General features: G+C 37.9%; 1 protein-coding gene across 5 annotated transcripts in view; it reads left to right on the top strand.

Annotated features, from left to right (window-relative positions):
* Ca-alpha1D (Ca[2+]-channel protein alpha[[1]] subunit D) overlaps positions 1-21775 on the top strand; it is a 1588055-nt gene that overhangs the window by 1492169 nt on the left and 74111 nt on the right. For all 5 annotated transcript variants that reach the window (XM_083117527.1, XM_083117525.1, XM_083117526.1 and 2 more), the window contains one exon: positions 10184-10218. In XM_083117527.1, the coding sequence (XP_082973653.1) occupies positions 10184-10218 (35 nt within the window). The remainder of the gene's footprint in view (positions 1-10183; positions 10219-21775) is intronic.

Raw genomic sequence — 21775 nt, 5'->3', positions numbered from 1 at the left:
TCCTACATGTGAAGGTACTTTTGTCGTAGATCGAGAAAACGACCAATTACGTGAAAATAAAGCCACATAACATTTGAAATGTTCTTGATGTGATAGCAACGCTCTGACCGAATAAGAAAGGACGATTCAGTGAGAAATATAAATATTATACTCATAATGGTCTCAGAGAGCTCGAATTTTTTGCGTTGTACTTAGCTTATCATCCACTGTAATAATATGCAAGTTTCGCAGGTCCTTGTGTGGGAACCCTATTCCCTTTCTTTGAGGTTAGGACGTCAAAATGCCAAGAATTGCAGAGTTTGAACTTAGAGCGCATTCAACAACTTGTTTTTGATGAATATGAAGCTACTGTTAATTTCATAAGTCTCTCGATATATTTCGAAATAGAGAAATATATATTTTCTTTTTCCCCAACTTGCCATAAAGTAAGACGATATTGAGCAACCAAGATATTATTCGTTATTTTTCACCTCCCTCCAAAAGAATACATTCTGAGAATTTATTATGCAAGTGAATAAATACTAGAGTGCATGCAGTGCTTTTCAAGTGTTGTTGTTTTTATAGATTTTGACTGCATAAAATCTTATATTGCACTCCAGTTAAGTGTTTTGTTATCCCAACAAAAGTTTTCATGTGTGTATGTAAATACAATATATCTTATTAATTATATTTGTACTTAGATACTTTGTATATAAACGATACAAAATGAACAGCACAAATGCTTCTATATCCAACAAAAGACCACATGTTGATCAAGAAATGTTGACAGCATCTCAACTCATGGGTAGTGTGCCAGTCCCTCGAATCCCTCGAGTATTTGCAAATACAGGTGTAGATTACTGCGGCCCATTTTCAATAAAGAGTTGCCAACTCAGGTCTTCAAAAATCACCAAAGGATACGTCGCTCTTTTCGTGGTCTTGCAACCAAAGCAATTCATTTGGAAGCTGTAAATGATGCATCAACGTCTACATTCATCGTTGCATTACGTAGGTTTGTGGCCAGACGTGGCAAACCTAATCAGATCTTCAGCGATTGGGGAACGAACTTCGTAGGGGCAAACAGAGAATTGAAAAAGCTACTTCAATTCATGCGACCAAAAGAGCACGTCCAATGAGTGTCAGATGTTACGGCCTCTCAAGGCATACAATGGAATTTCAATCCACCGGGAGCAGCACACTGGGGTGAAGTATGGGAAATGTCAGTGTAGGCAGTGAATATCACTTGAAAAGAGTTATGGGCTCAACATTACTCACTTATGAGCAGTTCATCACGTTATTGTCACAAATAGAGACGTGTCTTAACTCGAGGCCATTAACGGAGTTAAGTAGTGATCCAAATGACCTAACGGCACTCACGCCAGGGCACTTCTTAACCGGTGATTCGTCACTGGCTGTACCACAAGCAGACTTTACGTCATCCACGTCGAATTGTTTGTCTAAGTGGAATTTGATCCAAAATATGACCCAACATTTTTGGAAACGGTGAGCAACAGAGTACTTGTCCAGATTCCAGCAGCGGTCCAAATAGATGAAGAAGAAGGAAAATCTACAGATAGGAGATCTGGTGTTGTTGAAACAAACTACCCCTCCCCAGCAATGGAAGCTAGGAAGAGCAGGTAAAGTTCATCCAGGACCAGACAAGTTAGTACGATCCGTGACAGTGCGTACAGCTGATGGACAATACAGACGTCCAACTGTGAAACTCGCTCCTCTCCCCTATTCTAAGGAGACATAAGTGTACTACATTGAAATTATTGATTGTGGTTGAAATTAATATTTCAACGGGAAGAGTGTGTTCGGTGAACAATGTATATAATTAGTGTTTTTATCTTATTTTCCTTCTTTGTGTATATGCATCAAGTGAAAAATGATTTTATATAATGTGTGAGTTATTCATGTGTGAAGTGTGTGGGAGTAAGAAACTGCGGAACCTCCCGCATACTTGATTACGGGAACTTAAACCCACAAGTAAAATCGGGAACGTCCCGAGAGTTGAGCCAGGCTCTTTGCTTGGGCGTTGCTAGAAGATAAGGAGAGTCGTCATCAAAGAGTCGTCGTGAGAGGAACCGTGACACACGCGCGCGGTTACAAGTGCGCTGTAGAGACATTCTACAGCCGAATAGACAGTCCCTCGTGTATATTGTTTAGTTATTGTATAGTCCTTCGTATATGTGTATTGTAGACATTAAATGTATGTATATATCGTCTTTGTGCGTCTGTTACTTAACCAGACACCGTGCGGGAACCGACGAATTTAGGATAATTCGGGCCAGGGTGGAGTTCAGCCAGTTAGCCAATTTAGTGCGGGGCTTTCTGGAAACTGACACTCAACTAATGGTCCTCCGGGCCGGATGCGTCGCAATTGTAGTATTCGTGCCGTATTCCGGTAGTTCGTCGTCGGGAAATCAACGAGTCAGAAGAAGAGTAAACGTACCACACCCTCGGTCCGCCATATGCGTTTCGCGTCTCTTGTACGACGAGTCAACATGGAGCAGTTACAAACGTCAAAGACAGTCCTCAAGCGGGATGTTACTCGGATTGTAAATCCATGCGAAGTTTCCTGACACGTTCGTCCAATCTAGCGAGTTCGCCGCTATTGTCTGGCATCTCTTGACCCCGTGTGTATCCCAAAATATCGTTAGGCATTATTATAGCTGGGTATTTTTATATACTTACGTGAGTCTCACAAGAGAATAAACAATTCGCAATTCGATGAAGAGAGGAAGCAGTTTGTTATATTCACCAATCATTTCGGCAAACAAGAATTCACCTGCTTCCACGTTGTACGTGGTGTTAGAATTGATGTCAGAATGTTTGATTCTTTACAAACTTCGGCCCACATGGACGAAAGGGAAACGCTAATCTGGAGCTTTCCTCCGACAGGAAATTTGTAGTAATTCTCATTGTTATTAAATTCATATAATTTCTTACCTGTATCGTCATCTACTTGGTGCCAGATGCTGTTCAAATGCACAACGATCAAGCCATTCAGTTGTTGACGCATTTCTCTAATGACATCCATGTTCACTGACGTTTTCACCATCAGAAGAATGTTATGCTACTTGAATCCAAAGACATTAATTGGCATATTGTATATTTTAACAAAAAACAACTTTTTGTTTTAGAAAAGTTCCGTCGCTCTCCTCAACTTCGGGATGATTGCGACGCGAAAGTCACAAAATGCCAAAAAATCGAAAATGGGAGGGAGGGTCGGATCGCAACTAAGAAAACGCTCGTTTTCGAACATAATCGTGAAAAGTGCCTCAAAAGAACATCGACTTTTTTTAATGAAATTTTGTCATGATCACAGTTAGAAAAATGCCTGTTTCGAGATGTTAAGGTCTCAAAACCATAAAAATTCATGGGAATATGAACATTTTCGAAAGGAAAGACTGTTCCAGAACAGAACATAATACATACTAAATACAATTCGTCATTTTCGTTTGTCATTTGGAAAATGCGATTCAGGGTGCGTTTAGAATTGAGAGCATTCATTTTTCACTGGCGGATTACAAGAAATCTTAGTAATGATGCACTTTCTGATGCAAACCACATGCCAATTATCTCGATTTTAACTCATCGCATCCTGTCGGCGAGAGAGTGGAAACAATAAAACCGGGCATGCTGTTAATTAATCAACCATAACAAGCTGCGGTTCGGTTTCGAAACATGCTTCCTTGTACGAATTAAGAAACCTTTCTACTTTGCACAGAGACTGCTCTCTCAATGATTATATCTTGGGATAAAATGGGAAAAGGTTTGAAATCTATATGCGAATTCAAGGTTTCTCTGTTCGATCCTTGGTGTACGCATTTTCTGAATGCGTCGAATATGGATGCAAGGTGGATCAATACACTTGAAACCACTATCTGCAGTATGCTATTGGATGGTTGGTTGTGATCGTATTACTCAACCATATGCTTGTTATTTGTTTTGGCATAACGTTTCAAGTATTGGACCATTCCATCTCGAACAACCTGTTCTATAAGTATCAAAAAACATAAATACATATAAACATCCGAATTTGACTTTTTTTATAATAATACGGCCGACCATGGAAATCCCGGTAGACTGTAAAATTAAGATGAAGGCTTTATCCAAATTGTAAAATCGCATCGCCAATATATTAACCTTTATAATGATGATTGTGATGTACCCTATTATTAATCGAATTAAAGATGGTGTTGCAAATTGGGCAGATATCAGCTTTAAGCTATCATGACGCTGTTGGTTGATACTGGATAATAATTGCCTACTCCTTGGCACTCTAAATTGGAGGACGATAATATCAGCTTCCTCGAACAATTTTCAATAAAATGCTTGACTGTACCTGGTTTACTATAAATATAAAGAGAGTATACATTTTCAAAATTGCGTCATAAAACAACAATCTTGAGGCTTCGTGCAGCTGATAGTGTGTAGTTGATGAATAATTGAGATCTTCTTCACACGTGGAAAGGATTTAGAGACATGCCTTGAAATACGCCATAAAAATAACTGGATGTTCCACCAGAACACTGTACTTTTAAAATTGTTCTACTATGTTTGGTTCTGGCAGAAGTGTTTGCACAGGTATGTTGGCACCGTATTAAACTTTGTGGTTCTCGAGAGCAACTTAGCGGCTTTGTCAATTTTGTTGGTCTCGATGGCCATCTGCACTAATAACGCAGTTGTCATATGAGTGTCGGACTTTTGAACTAACCTGTATACATACAGATTGTCAAGAAGTGAACTATTATTATTTAATGGGCTTAGTCTGTCACTATTTGTGATGCAACTGTTAAGTTCTGAAACGTCCAAAACATACGGTGGGATCTGAAACCTGATCACATAGCTGAGAGGTTAATTTTTAAACGTTTCGCGGAAATATTTAATATTATATGATAAAGTGGATGCATTATTTACGACGAAAGAATTTTTGTGCTACTATCTTACCTTCGCATGTTTGTGTCGTCAATTTGCACTCAGGTATTCTGTAGTGCTAATAAGTAATAGTAGCAGAATACTCTACAAATAGCTTCATACTCTCATTAAAAATAATTTGACCCTTACTGGATATTTATCAATGTTCTTTCAGATCACATTAATATTTTCTCTCTCGCTGTTTTATTTATGTTCATTATGTTTGCCTCTGAACATGATGAATGTGAATATGAAACATTTTTCACATGGCGAGATGTATATTCCCGTGTGCGTGCCCGCATGTCTATAAGTGTGTGTGTGTGTGTGTGATATATATATATATATATATATATATATATATATATATACAGGGTGTTTCGTAAGTTCGTTTACAACGCTTGGAAGGTGATTGTACGAGGGAAAATAAGGTGGAAAGTTCATGTAACAAAATTCCGGAAACGGCTTTGTTGCCGAGTTATTGACGTTTGAAAACGTGGGGAAATGATTTTCCGAAGAGAATAATGGCAAAACGGGTGGAGAGAAGTCGTCGGTGTTGGGCGGTCCACTAAGAAATTGGGTAGGCTCTTGTCAAAAAATCACGCGGCAATGTTGTGCAATGTCGGCGCAAGGGATTCCCGAAAGGACGCGAACGAAGATGTTGACGGGAGTGGGGTGGGTGTGCGTTCTGCGTGAGCTGGTATCGACGAAAATTGGCATGTGTTGAATGGCACCAAGAAACAAAGAAAATTTCCTGAGCGAAGGGCACCATGACGTTAAAACGAAAAAAATGAACTGTCATAGGTTCATACCCTGAAGGGCACACAGTATGCTTAATGGAGATGTGAAGGGAACCTCATCACAGACGGTTTTCAAAGTGTCCACCATGTACTTCCAAGCAGAGGCGACAACGGCGAATCAAGGATTGTCTAGTGCGACCCAACAACCCCGGCGTTTCTGCTATCGATGCTGCAGCTATATTGATACGGGCAACGAGGTCCTCGGCTGACACGACAGGTGTTTCGTAAACGAGGCGTTTCATCTCTAACCAGAGGAAAAAATCCAGGGGCGTAATATCAGGCGATCGAGGTGGCCATGGCACAGGCCCTCCCCTGTGAATGCACTGGTTGTAGAATACGGTTTTGAGGAAAATGGCCCACATTCCGATCGAAATGTGGGGGTGCACCGTCATGTTGAAACCACAGTCTTTGTCTCAGTGCCAAGGGCACGTCCTCTAGTAGTTCAGGAAAAACCTCACTGAGAAATGCTTGATAAGTGTGTCCACATAGGCGAACAGGGAGAATGTACGGTCCAATCAAATGGTCATGCAGTATCCCGCACCACACATTCACTGCAAATCTGTGCTGATGATGTGCCACTAGCAGTACATGTGGATTTTCATGTTCCCACACATAACTGTTTTTACTATTGAACACACCAGTTTTCGTGAAGATAGCCTTATCGTGTCCATAGTACCGTATTCTGAAAATTGGGGATAGTTTAAATTTGATGAACAAACCATTGGCAAAAGTCCTCACGTGGGCCAAAGTCCCGAGGTAAAAGGTCTTGCACTTTCTTGAATTTGTACGGGTGCATTTCCTCTTCTGCCAGGACTCGCCACACATTCACATGGGAGGTGTTTCGTTCGTGGGCTGGTGCGCGCGCACTGGTGCCTGGATGATCCATCACTGCAGTTAGCACATCTTCCACAACAAACCGTCGTGTTCGCACACTTCGCGGTCGTCCAACTTCTCGACGAGGTGGCAACACTGATCCTGTTTCCCGAAGTCGAGTGTCTACAGTTTGAAATAAGGTGTGCGATGGTAACACCCTATTTGGAAAACGTGCTCCATACAGATTCCTTGCAGCACGGCTATTACCTCCAGCCTCCCCATAAATCAGATGCATGACCGCCAGCTCTTGGGACGTGTATGCAGCCATCCCTTACACCGGGCTGCAAGTGTTTATGGCCGTTACCACTAGTACACTTCACAGAACACGATGGGCTGTGGATAAGAATTAACACGTAACACTGCTAGGTCAAATGCTTGCCCAACACTACTGTCCAAGAACCTCACGTCTTTCCATTCAACCGTGAATGTTTAACAACCTGCTGCTGGCTGGCACAGCACTTGAAGCACGAATGGCACAGACACGTGCGCTTCTTCATGAGGAAACTTCACTGTTGGCGTCCCTAGCGGGAAATGTGGTACTTAACGTCAGATCAGACGGATACCCATCTGCCCTTCAGGGTATGCAACCTATGAGAGTTCATTTTTTCGTTTTTACGTCATGGTGCCCTTCGCTCAGGAAATTTTCTTTGTTTCTTGGTGCCATTCAACACATGCCAATTTTCGTCGATACCAGCTCACGCAGAACGCACACCCACCCCACTCCCGTCAACATCTTCGTTCGCGTCCTTTCGGAAATCCCTTGCGCCGACATTGCACAACATTGCCGCGTGATTTTTTGACAAGAGCGTACCCAATTTCTTAGTGGACCGCCCAACACCGATGACTTCTCTCCACCCGTTTTGCCATTATTCACTTCGGAGAATCATGTTCCCACGTTTTCAAACGTCAATAACTCGGCAACAAAGCCGTTTCCGGAAATTCGTTACATGAACTTTCCACCTTATTTTCATTCGTACAATCACCTCCCAAGCGTTGTAAACGAACTTAAGAAACACCCTGTATATATATATATATATATATATACAGGGTGACTGGTAATTAGATGTATTCCCTGAAAGGGGTTAAAGTAGAGACAATTTGCAATAAATTTGACCATATGATACCCCGTCCGAAAATTAGTAGTTTTCGAGATAATCGAGTTTCAATTGTTTTTTTTAAACAATGACAATTTTCCACATAAAAAGGTGAATTAACAAAAAACTGCTCATTGTATGGAACTTATTTCAGCGTTTTCTGATAGCTGACAAGTAAGTGGTTCATTGAAAAAAAAAAGTTTTTCTCAAATATCAATCACATGTAAGTAACGGGTGGGTCTAAACTTACAAGTGATGATAAAAAAATGCACTCTTAGTTTACTTGGCAACGTATTAATAACAAAAATGGTATGACACGAAGCGTACAAATTACGTAAATTACTTCCTTGTGACATCTGCTATCCAACAAGGTACAAATGTTTCAAACATACACATTTGTGTACAAGAAATAATATTTCATTCATCTTCGTGTGAATGGAATCAATGAACAATACAATTAAAGAACATTACACGTCTTGCTCAAAATGAGCACCTCCGTTACGAATGCAGGCACGCAGGTTTTTACGGACATTTGTTCTCTTAACTCGTGATGTGATGGTGTCCTTGATGTGTTGACCAACTGTTAAGATCCTCTCCCTGAGCTCTTCTTGCGAGTTTACCGGTGTCTTGTCATGTGGCTCCAAATGTAAAAGTCGCAAGGCGTAAAATCGATAGGGGGATCGAGCTGGGCAGTCATCATGATGATAAATCATGTCACGTCTTGTAGCTAGAGGCACATCCTGCAACAACATTGCCATCCCGTTCCTGAAAAAATGTTCATAAGTGATGCCATTTAAGATTTGGGGCAGGAAAAATGGCTCGATGAAATGATTGTTGATTACGCCCATCCATACTTCTGCTTGGGCGTGCGACAGTGGCTGGATGAAAATTACCCAAAGAAATGGATTGGCCGAGGCGGTCCGATTCCCTGGCCGGCTCGATCCACCGATTTGAAGCCTTGCGACTTTTACATTTGGAGCCACATGACAAGACACCGGTAAACTCGCAAGAAGAGCTCAGGGAGAAGATCTTAACAGTTGGTCAACACATCAAGGACACCATCACATCACGAGTTAAGAGAACAAATGTACGTAAAAACCTGCGTGCCTGCATTCGTAACAGAGGTGGATTCCATTCACATGAAGATGAATGAAGTATTATTTCTTGTACACAAATGTGTATGTTAGCAACATTTGTACCTTGTTGGATAGCAGATGTCACAAGGAAGTAATTTACGTAATTTGTACGCTTCGTGTCATACCATTTTTGTTATTAATACGTTGCCAATTAAACTAAGAGTGCATTTTTTTATCATCACTTGTAAGTTTAGACCCACCCGTTACTTACATGTGATTGTTATTTGGGAAAAACTTTTTTTTCAATGAACCACTTATTTGTTAGCTATCAGAAAACACTGAAATAAGTTCCATACAATGAGCAGTTTTTTTCTCAATTCATCTTTTTATGTGGAAAATTGTCATTTTTTAAAAAAACAATTGAAACTCGATTATCTCGAAAACTACTAATTTTCGGACGGGGTATCACATGGTCAAATTTATTGCAAATTGTCTCTACTTTAACCCCTTTCAGGGAATACATCTAATTACCAGTCACCCTGTATATATATATATATATATATATATATATATATATATATATATATATATATAGATAGATAGATAGATAGATAGATAGATAGATAGAGAGAGATACATGTTACAAGTATATGTGAACACTATTATATCCATGCTATCCGCTAATTTAGCCCCCTAAATTTTATTTTCCTATCCAAAATATGTGTGAAAAATATTAGGTAATGTTAATCGATATCCAGATTATGTACAGTTTTAGTAGAGAAAATATCCTTTATTTATTTACACAAAATGAAATAAAAAATCCCAGATGACGTCACTTTCACGTGAACATTCTAATAGTGATGTCTAAAACATATTCAAGTGGATAGTTCTGGATATATCGTAAATATCCAGTCCTTCTCCATGAATTTAGCATAGGAGCTCTATAGATGTCGCTTGGACATTGTGCTGTATGGGGTTTTATATTCTACACTCGGAGCATCATGATATCATTGCGTCTACAAAAAATACATTACACATTTCTTCTACCATTTATTTTAAACAACAGTTCACAGTGTCATTGTGTGTTCATGCAAAAATATCACAAATAAAATGTATCACTGTTATTATAGCTTCCATAGGAAATACATGAAGGGAATATGTACACCAGCACATATAGTTTATAACTATTCATGCGCGATGGATTATGTGCATTAAAAAACTTTACATTGCGACCTTTAAGTTTAGAAGCAAATACGATCTATATCGATATCAACATAATCTGCAAAGTACTTATGTTGTAGACACTTCCTAATACTATTTAATGTTGTCGTTATCTCTTATCATGGTTAATGGTTATTATAAATAGCATTCAATAACATTTTAATATGTCGTTATGTGAATATTAAAAGTATTTCTCAGATATTTTTTATGACATTTTCAGACAATCTGGCGGGCAGTTCCTTTATCCCGGCTATGGTAAGATATATATATATGCATATGTATATACGTATATATATGTGTGTGTGTGTGTGTGTGTGCATATATATATATATATATATATATATATACACATACATACACACACATATATATATATATATATACACACATGTATAATTTTGTATTTGCGAGTAAAATTAGTTTCATTATAACATTCCTCAGGGTGCGTAAGGTATTTGAGGACACATAGGAGGTAGTACGAAAACATCCATATGTGACGAGCAACGAAATATATTGATGTCCACAGATGTAGTGATGTTTGGAGTACGGGTTTAATTCGATGTAACTGCTTAAAGTGACCATGCGGACCAAAAGCGTTAACATGCACGAATCAAAATATCCTTATTGATGTTGGATATTAATCGGAACATGGTGGCTTTTAGAGAATCAGTCGTATTGTGGGAATGTCGATTAGCCCCCCGTTCAACAACGCTCCACACGTAATTGTCTAAGGGAATTTAAGATTCGCGAGTTAGGAGTGCATATGTTTGGTGTGATTTGATCGTGCAGATTGGTCACCATCCAATCTTGGGTCGTTACAGTTTTGTGGAAAGGCGCACATTCTCGCTGAAACATCATTTCCATTGCGTAATCTGTCTATCCAGTTTTTCACAACTGTTTCCAGTAGCTCAATGCAGACAGTAGCATTCACTCGTAGACCTTGTGGAAGGAAGTGGGGTGGCATGGCGTGTCCTTCCATGCTTACCACCCCTAAAACCATTACATTTGCGGGAAAATTTGTGTTCATAAGACAGAGGACATGAGAAGTATCCTCACATATCCACTTGTCATTTCTCCTGTTTTCCTTTTGATACTGATCGATTTTTTTCCCCGAAAAAAAAAACAACAGAACAGGCCAGGTTCTTACGGGTGTTTACTTTTTATAGTAATCGCTGTGCTAAGGGAAGCAGTTGTTCTAGTGCGTGCGCCGGAATGAACTGCATTTTCCAACACTTATTAATTATGTCGAATGTCCTCATGCACCACAGAGCAGATTGTGCACTTCGACACCTGGTAATCTCTGAAAAAGGCCCTCATGGACGTTCCGGATCTTCCATCTGTGATGTCCTGCACCTTCTACACGAATTGTGGTGTCCGAATACTGTCCGAACGCTCTGAATTATTGTAATGCTTGACTACAGAGGACACGTACCCACCAGAGGCTTCCAACTACTTCCAAACTTTGTGCACAAATGACCTGGCGATTTAAAAAACACAGCGAAATCTCAACATCGCTCTGCTTTGCGTATATCGCTACAATCACAGCGTGCCATTTTATCTCTTGCGTTAGCTTATAGTGTGCCATTGATGCGAAGAAAAGAAAAAAGCACAGAAATTAGTTCTAACAAAAATGTAGGGGCATAATCACATGTCCTAAAATACCTTACGCACCTTACTTTCAATGCTTGAAGTATGCATGGGGTCTGTAGACGGAATTATCTGGGCTGTATCTCATACTAACATTGCTCCCCATTTACAGCTTGCAGGATGGATACAGCCCTGAACTAACCCCCCCAACACCTCCGCCCAGGCGGCTACTCCAAGGAGGAGGTTCATTCCATTTAGGCTGTATTGGTAGAAGAGGGGAGGGATCAGGTACTTCTTCAACAGGAAGTTTCAGCCAAATAGCAAGTGGGTTGAAGTTGGCACAGGCACAGGCGATGGCTGTTGCCGGCTTTTTACCTGATGATGGGGGCCAAATATGGAAATTACATGTTCGCCACTCCCCAGTCACCCATAGAGCCTCTTTTCATGGGAGAGGTCAGACCCATAACATAATTAATTTGGTGTTGTTTTGTAATAGCATGTATTAGGAATATACACTAATCACCATTTCCTAATAAACATTTTTACGTTTTTGAAGACGTATAATTTCAAATATATTAACAATTGTGTCAATTTTAGCTCACATACAGCACACACATAGAGATTTCAAAATTCATGTTGACATGGATGTGGTAATTAGTGGCTTCTTAATGCTAAGAATAATATTTTTCTTTAATGCGCTTGCTTGTTTTGGAATCGAAATAATGTACTGCATTTTTTTAAAGTATCCATGTGAAAATCATTTCTTGGTAATTGTTGATGTTTTTATTTTCATGCAGTAATAATTTAGTATTACACATATAATATAATACAGTTTAGATAGGTTTGAGAGTAACTTGTTTCAAAAATAATTTTAAATTACTCTAATTTTGCTTCCATTTGATGATGCGTTTTCAAACAAGTAGAATTTTCTAATTTTCAGTCTCCAAAGAGTTCTGTTAATGATGTGCATTCTTACCATGATAAAAAAAATTAAATCACTATAATATATATATATATATTTTTTTAAAAAAAATAAAAGGTACCGTACCGTGAAATAAAGAGATTCTTACAAATGTAAATTCCACAAAATCTATTAATATGGTTAATTATACATCACGGTTCAAACTCCTTCCCAAAAGGCGAATACAATTTATTTGCATATTCCTATATCTTTGTTATGTTTAATATCCTCTCAGCATGTATTATAATATAATACACCTAGTACAATATTTGTACACCCTATAACTAACGTGCACAAACATATATGATAAATTTTTATCAATACATTTCGATGCACTATTTCGGTAAATTTTCGTGTATATTATTTTAAAAATATTTAAAACAAACAAAGAATTTCTGTACAGGAAAAATGTATACCGTAACTAATATTGTATACACATCACTCTCAGAAGAAACTGAAAACCTTATTTGGTATAGGTATATTAAATAATAAAATATTGCTTACTTTGTCGCAAGACTATGAAACGTATGAGGAACCTCATGTTCCTGAAATATATAAATAACACTGTTCTACACACATGTTGTTACAGAAATGTAAGTATCCATTCTTTACAAATCTTAGGATGCTGAACACGGAAATGACATTTAAAAAGTTCGATTGGCTCTCGTTTTGGAATAAAAGAAGGGGATGGGAGACAGGGGGCACATTCAAGCCACCCAGCTCAACTCTAGTATATATGGCAACACTGCTGTCGGTCTAGCATGTCACATTCCAGTATATCACGCCATAATTTGTATTTCAGATCCCCTCAGCATTGGCCAGTTTGCATTCAGTTGTGCAATTTTTCCAGAGTATTGTTAGATTTCGTGTATGCAGTATGTATATACAGCGACGTGGCAACAGTGGTGGCTATTTCGCCACGTAGCATCCCAATAACAGCACTACATTCCGACATGTCATGTATTCAGAGAAGTATTTCACCAACTTTGGCTGCTAGCAAACCACCAAGATAACTAACTAACTAACCCTTCTTATATCCGAAGGTTTATGGCTGCAGCAACACAAACCTTCCATCTGTCCCTATCCTGGGCAAAATGAATCCAATATTTTCCATTCTTACCGATTTCCTATAGGTCCATCTCAACGTTATCCCTCCATATTTGTCTTGGCCTTCCTACAGGTCACTAACCATCAGGTTTCCCAACAAGAATCCTGTAACTCATAAGATAAGAAATGCCTAATTAAATGACCTAATCAGGGACTTAGAACTTCCGAAAAATAAAGCCGAATTGTTGGCCTTACGGCAGCAACAATGGAATCACCTGGCGGATGGTGTGAAGGTACTACTCCCTAAACAAAGAATTTCTTCCATTTTTTTAAACGAAAGGGGACCTGACTGTGGGCCATGACAAAGGCTTCTTTGCATCGATGAATATATCACATAAGGCCAAGGAGACTTTTATTGATTCAAGTTTTGTCTTAAAGCAGTTTTGTGCTCAACGGTAATGTTTTAACTTCAATTCATGTTGTCCATGTAGTTGACATTAAGGAAACTTAATAACATAATAGAAAATCTTCGGTGACGGTGAGTGAACTGCATGTAATGCATTTTGACAAGTGTGTCGTAGTTTTCTGGGGAATAGGAAAGCAAACAACTATGAACAACTCGTGGATAATCTTCGGACGTCTTACGAGAAGACTGGGTGAGAATTCAACATTCCTAGTATTACTTAATTGCTTTTATTTCTTACTGCTTTGCTGTTAGTGGATTTTACTGTTCAAGGTATATATATTTCAGTATAGGTAGCATAACCAGCACTACGTTAATTTGCATATACGCAAAATCATCTATGTTTTCACGCTATACTTTCAAAATTTGAATTCTATGAATTGTTCCCAGATATCTCGGGGGGGGGAGGGGGCAAGTGTCCTCTTGGCCTTCTTTTGTGGGCGCTCTTAATATATTTATCGAGTTATGCCCACATTGCTTATGATTAATTGTTATGTAACATGAATTATGCTTATCTTGAAAATAAGAAGCAATGCATTGCTTATGGGTAGCATGAATTACGCCGTAACTTCAAATTAAAAAGAGCCAATCTTAGAAAATGAAGTGCATATTCGTATTTAGGAGGTCAATTTCAATAGGAAATAGCTTTTCCTTTCTGTAACAGGAAAAAGCGAAAATTTGTAGAACAGTGTAATTATACATTGAGGATGTCTTATATCGATTTAACATTTGTCTTGGCAGAGTAATCAGGATATTATTACCAATATAGCTATTTTACTGCAAATTCTATTACGTTTTATAAGTAGTTCCTTCTGACAAACACATTTTTACAAATACATACACCCATCCATCTCTCTAGTTACTTAATTTAAAAATTAAACTTCCTTTCTTTAAATATATAGGTTTAATGCTTTTGATACAATTTGTTCCACTGTTTCTTCTCTTTTACAAATATATCCCAAAATTTTATCTAGTAAATCGTATTTCGTTCACTTTCTAAGCATAGTAAGCTCAGAATATAGTATTTGTTTTGATTTTCGTAATAACAGTTGGGATATATTGTAAACAATATATGTGAATTCCTGAATGTCTTCCTTACATTCCTAATTTAAATTTACATCAACAATGTTGGACCTGTCACTCTGTATCAAGGTGCGCTTGATTCGATCCCAGGTGGAGGCGCATTCTGGTCCAACTTTATGCTATAGGTTCACTCATCCTATCTGAGTATATAACAAAACGTATTACGTTACAAATCTACTATTATGTAGTGGGGAATTAACTTTTGTTCTCATTAATTACAATTTCTAGTAATTGTTTTCATATCTTTTTTACATCTTCTTCTCTCATTAATAATTGCTTGAAATGTTCTTCTAACCCATCTGTAATTTCTGTGAACATAATACTCAGTCCAAACTTTTAGCGTGTAATTTTGTGACGTGTAGTTAATTCCGTTGTCTGTTGTCCTAATCCTGAAGAGTTCTTGTTTGTGCTACTGTCTCTGGAAAAAACATGTTTTATTTATAAATCATTCATTTTCATTCGGGTCAGAGTTTGAGAACTGCGTCAAATAACTGAAGAATATTTTCCCCAATATAAGGTGCAGCCCTTTCTAATACACATTCTTAAGGAAAAACCTTTTTCATTGAATATTATAATTAATTTACACTGTTTCAAATAGAAAGTTATATGTATCTACTTTCAACAAAAAAAACTTACGTAATTTAACCAGAACAGAATACATTTTAATATTCTTCGTGAACACCCAGATATTCATCTCCAGAGCTAAAAGAAGAGTCACTTATATCCTCTTCTAAATGAGAATATAAATCGCCACACAAAAAATGTTCTATTTACCATCCTGTACATTACAAATGCCACACATCGTAAATAATTTAACCACTGTCTTAGATTTCACAACATCCCTTGAAGCTTTGACTCGTTCAAAAACTTAACTCTTCCTGATGGTGCCTCTTCCTGATTGAATGGTTGATTGATCTGCTATATTTAACTTCGCTTTTTGTGCCACCTCTGGCTAATTTGCGAAATTGATGAATTTGATATGTGAGCACTCACAAACATCCATGCCAGGACCGGGATTCGAACCCGGGACCCCTAGCTTCGTAGCGCGATGTGCTAACCACTCGGTCACAGGGGCCGGCCCCTGTTATTAAGAACTATTTTTAAAGCGAAAAAGTGCGTTTTATCGCCGATAAATACGGTAATTATAATCATTAATATATGTCACTTAACTGATAGAGAACGATCCTAGACAATTTCAACATTAGGTAAAATGGGGTCGACGTTGTAATAGGCTATACCAATGAAAGACACATTTTATTCAGAGGTATGAGTACAAGAATAACTCATTGTGTTGTGAACCACTATGTATGTCAGGGTAGGGGCCACAGAAAAAAATATTGTATTGATCATTCTACAGCTTATCATCCTCAAAGCAACGGGTAAGTTTAAATATGTGTTCAGTCCATTAATTCTAAAATGAATGCCATTATTCTAGAGCACGTGCACATGAACATTCATTTAATTATGAATAAAATGTTACGAAGGTCACTATTTGCGATGAGAAGTAAAGTTAACATAGCAACAGGCGCGTCACCGAAGCAGATGATCGTTAAATATCATCTAGTAAATGTGTTTGAAATACTTGAACACTACAACACGAAAGGAATGATGAAACAGGATATATAGCAGAATGTATAACCTGAACATGATACAGATTGCATGCAATTACTATCAAAGATAAGAGGAATGAACGACGACAGACAGAATGAGATAAAATTATTCCAGTAATTTCCCCCTATTTCCACTTTCCTTTGTCTATGGTGCGGATTTTTAATCACCTGGTATTTATCGTCTGTAGGGTATCAAATTCTTGGCAATATATTAAACTCCGTGGCTTTCCCTGGATCACGAATTCGTCAGCATTTCTAGTCTGATCGCCTATCTTTTCTGGCTTTCTAGACCAAGTCCGCTATTGTAGCACTCCTCCCAAAATTGAGTAATTACTAAGTTTTGGATATCCCATAGGAAATAAAATCAGGAACTGTAAGTACTAAAGACGATAGAGCTAAAGATGAGGGTACGCTGAAGCTCTAAATACGCGTAATTCATATCCAATATTGTGATATGTCGTTTGAATAATACTGCCTAAATTGTAAGAAATATATTCTTTGTTCAAAAATTTTCGGTTATATTACCGGAAGGACATACTAAATATCAATAAAAAATATCTGGTATTTAATTAATTGCAATAGGTTTTTACATAGCATGTATAGGATGTCCAAAACGTAAGCAGCATAACTTTAGGAATGTGTTACTCATATGTAAAGAGTGAAAAGGTTTATAGAAACATATGTCCGGAAATGCACCTGCAAACCTGAATGTTTTATCCCCCACAGGTGGTCTATGACACTAAGTTAAAGTACCATGGAGGTGATGTTCAAAATCTGTCATCGACGATGCGTGGCCCGGCGAGCACACTTTCAAAATCCTGGCATGTTTCGAATTGTCTCACAACCTGCTACAATTCGATTGCACAGAGTACCCGCATCATCCACCAGTGTTGAATACACCAATGCTTTTAATTGGCCACACAAGTAGCCATGCAAGGGGTTTGAATCAGATGAGATTGGAGGCCAGGCAATTGGTTCACCTCTACCGATCCACCGACCATGGTACCTTCGACGCTGGTACCTGTGGGAAACAAAACTAAAGGGTGCGGGAGCGCCATCATGTATTGAGTGTATATGCTGACAAATGTTCAGTGGAACGTCGGCCAAGAACGCAGGCACGTTTGATTGCCAGAAATTGTTTCGTTTGCCTTTTCCGCATGCCTGTTCGGATGTTAATGGGTTCCGAATAACGTATTAAATAAACACAGGCACAGATGTTGAGTGAAACTTCACTTGGTGGTGTGATGGGATAATTGCATTTGGATTTTTCTTTGCAGTGCGCTGATTGTGAAAGTTCACGATTCCATATCAATAGGAAATTTAGGAGTTGTGGAAATTTGCCGCAAGAACCGTGGGCAGAACACTACTCATGCAGAGTAATCTATTGGTCACAACGCCTGTATTAGGTTCCCTTAGTTGTTTTGGCAACATTCTTCTGATGGTCGATTGAGGAATATCCATTTGCGTTCCTAGCCTTTGTGTGATGATTTGAAGAGTCGCATTCACAATATCCAGAATCCTCTCGTCTTGAGCAGGAGCCATAGATCGTCGTCGTTCTCTTTCGACAGCACGAGGCGCAAAATTATCATATTCACATAGGCGGCGATGGATACCAACCAATGTTTTCCTATCTGGACATTTCCGGTGTTGGAACTTTTATTTGTACAAACGACGAGCCTCTACAGCAATCGCATACGCAAAGCTACACATATAGTGCACATCTGCTCGCTACTGATTTACGTACATGGTCTCAACAAAGTCCACTCAAAATGTACAGTGCGTTGTAGCGATGCCATTCAGAATCCATGGGTTTGTTACTACCCACATGTGTCCGTGACTGTACCACTGCCCAGAGAACTACAACATTGTGTTAATCAGTATATTTTGTTGCAGGAAACTATCTGTGAGAGATAAATATACGTATTTCCGATATCAGGTGTTTTGAAAGGCAATAACTCAGTTTTAACCAAGTCTTTCCGGATCTATGTTTATGCAGGGTGCGGCATCATTCGTAGCGTAATTTGGGTAGAAAATTACGATGATGTTTGTTTGATGTTACTCTGTGCAATGTGAGTCGAACAGGAAACAGTTGATTGACATAGTGTGCATGGATTTCCGTCAACAGGCTATTTCACAGAAAGCGCTTTCCTTATATCATAACTCCCGGTGGAGGCACATAGTGGTTCGGATCTCACTTTAAACTGTAGGTCCAGTCCCGATTAGCCTTACTGTGCATATTGTGGACTTAAAACACCAAATCAATCCCATCCAATCTTTATATAATTTCATACCGGCCAGCTTGGTCTTCGGATTTGTCATCATCTTGTCGTATGGGGTTTCATTAAGCAGGTGTGTTCGAAACTTGTTCTATCGTGATCTTGCAACCGAAGTATCACATCAAAGATGCCGTTGCAAGTATCACGAATCATGGACAACGTCCGACGCCGCCTGGCAGAATGTGTGGCACGCCTCGGTACTCATTTCCCAGGGGTCATATTCAAACAATAACTGGTAAGTGACATTATAGTCCTTTCTTAACAAATAGGTACTAAGGTCATTCAATTAAAATATTTTTCACATGTAATTTGAACTTCAAATTGCGCTATGAACGCTGTTACACCCCGCATTTACAATGTTTACATATGAGAAAGACATTCTTCATGTACTACCGCTCATCATTGTGACACTTTGTATAAGATAATAGTTGAGAAGACGCAAACAAACATTCAAAACAAAATTTCGACAATTGCTCTTAATTACAAGAAATTTGGTATTTATATTTATGAAACCCAGAAACCATATAGTACAACAACACTCATATGGTACGATAAGTATGTATGTATATATATATATATATATATATATATATATATATATATACACACACACACAACATTTTTCTTTCTTTAGATCTTCCAGGTCAACTCCGACCATCGTCAACATTTCCACCAGATGACTCCTGACAACTCTCTTGCTCTTACTACAATATAATATTATCCGTAAATTGCACAACAATTTTTACATTTATGTTTTACAAAAAAGCATGAACTATTTATGTATAATGCAAAAATTGCTTTTATCTGTTTCTTTGTTGCAAAAACATTTTGATTTAACGTTTCAAATGCAAAATGCATGACTATTTTTTCTGCTATTTTTATTATCTATGCATCAATGTTATCACGATGAAATATGCCTTTAACCAAGCATAAATGTACACCATTGCCATATCAAATAACGAGGTATTTTCAAGCCAAAATTAATTTGTCACCATCATCCACTTTCAAATCAATTCTATTCCCATTTTATCTATTTTGTCGCATTCTATTCCTCAAAGTTAATTGTAACGAAACCAGCATGTTTTCAACTTAGATTGCTTCGACATTGCATTTGTGTAATATTGGCCAAGGTTTTGTTTCCTATTACATAGAATTTTCTGATTAGTGCCCAAACCAGTTTCTGCAGCTCGATCCCTCTTCAATTTGCACATTTTCAAAATTTTCATCACAGGTCGAAGGAAATTGTAATCAAACGAAAGCGTAGAAAGGTGCGAAGAATAATAGGAAATACGTATGTCATCTTAGTTGCTGTGGCAACTAGCATGACGATAAGTGTTGATTAATTTTGAGTAACACTGACAATTACCTGTAAGAAATGTGTTCCAATGGACAAAATGATGTTAATCTGGTAAGAACGATGATTTATGTATGAGAGGCATATTACCACATGTGTTATATCTAAAGCAAGTGGCATATAGCTTGAAATCTATCCTGAATTCAAACTATAGAAACAGAAATCACGTGTTTTCATAGTCCTATAAAGTTTAGTAGAATTGTTAGTGGTAGTGACATTAGGGATGATGGACAATGAAAAGTCCTCCCTAGGAACTAGAAAATTCCACCTGCTGCTCATGGAAAATTCCCATACTGTCATGGGAAATTTAGGAATTTTTAATCTAACTTTAGCAATAAATTACATAAAAATGCTCATAGTGGTATATGATTTTATGACACAATCAAGAAGGCGTTTCCTCAAACCGACAAAATATTACATTACTGTCCCTAAGTGAGACATTACTCAAGTAACAAGTAAAAGTATTTCAACCCCACGGGAAGTGTGTGCATATAAATGTACAATATAAATAGAAATTTCATCTTTCACCACGTAGCATAGTGATCCAGAATACCAAAAAAATCTGCAAATATCTGGAGTATTTGACCCCTAAATCAATGCAAACGTGTTAGATTAGCAATTCTAAAGATAATTTGTAATTTTGGGGTCCATGGATTTGACGCAAGATTTACTATTTAATTATTTATGCAAATGTATGACCTATTTCAACAAACCCTTGGAAGTACAGCAAGGCACTTGAATAGTAAAATATATTCCCAGAAATATATTACATAATAATAATAATAACTATAATAAATGTTATTATTGTATTAATAATAATAATAACAGTGAAAATTATCGTTAAAATAGATTCATACACAATAAATGTTTAATGAAAGAGAAAAAAAGACTTCCTATCAAATCACTTTCCAGAAAAATTAATGTATTTTAAGGCATTAAATAATATTAATGCACTATTTTAGATGAATTTCCTTCTCCGTCCTTCCTTAAATGTACGGCCACCGGGAAAAAAATCGGACACCTTGATCCAGAAATGCTCGCTAGTCCGCATGGCGTTATGTGTGTTCCCTAACTCTACGGCGATGTGAGAAGGTCGTTACAATGCGTTCGTTTTACACTCAAGTGAGAAACTTAATATCCAGTGTTTCAAACCTCACGGAAAATCCGTAAAATATATTTGCTCCTGGATTTTTACGTTTCTACGTATTTGTAATACTTTTATTTGTCAATTCATGACGTAACCCCTAGAAATTAAATAATAGGGAAATTTAGCATAAATATTTGCCCAAAATGTCAATTTCGGGAGAGAAAAAGAAATTTCCATACGGTCGAAATAGGAAGTTTGTGAGTGACGTAGGGAATTTTATGAGTTTTGGGAATATCCATTTCTTGACCGAATTAAAGAAGTAACACTTCAGTGGAATATTGTTG

Source organism: Lepisma saccharinum, chromosome 2 (genome assembly GCF_977018435.1).
Source record: "Lepisma saccharinum chromosome 2, izLepSacc3.1, whole genome shotgun sequence".
In the NCBI taxonomy this organism is placed as follows: Eukaryota; Metazoa; Arthropoda; class Insecta; order Zygentoma; family Lepismatidae; genus Lepisma; species Lepisma saccharinum.
Note: the sequence above shows the minus strand (reverse complement) of the source record. Positions and strands in the feature narration are given on the sequence as shown.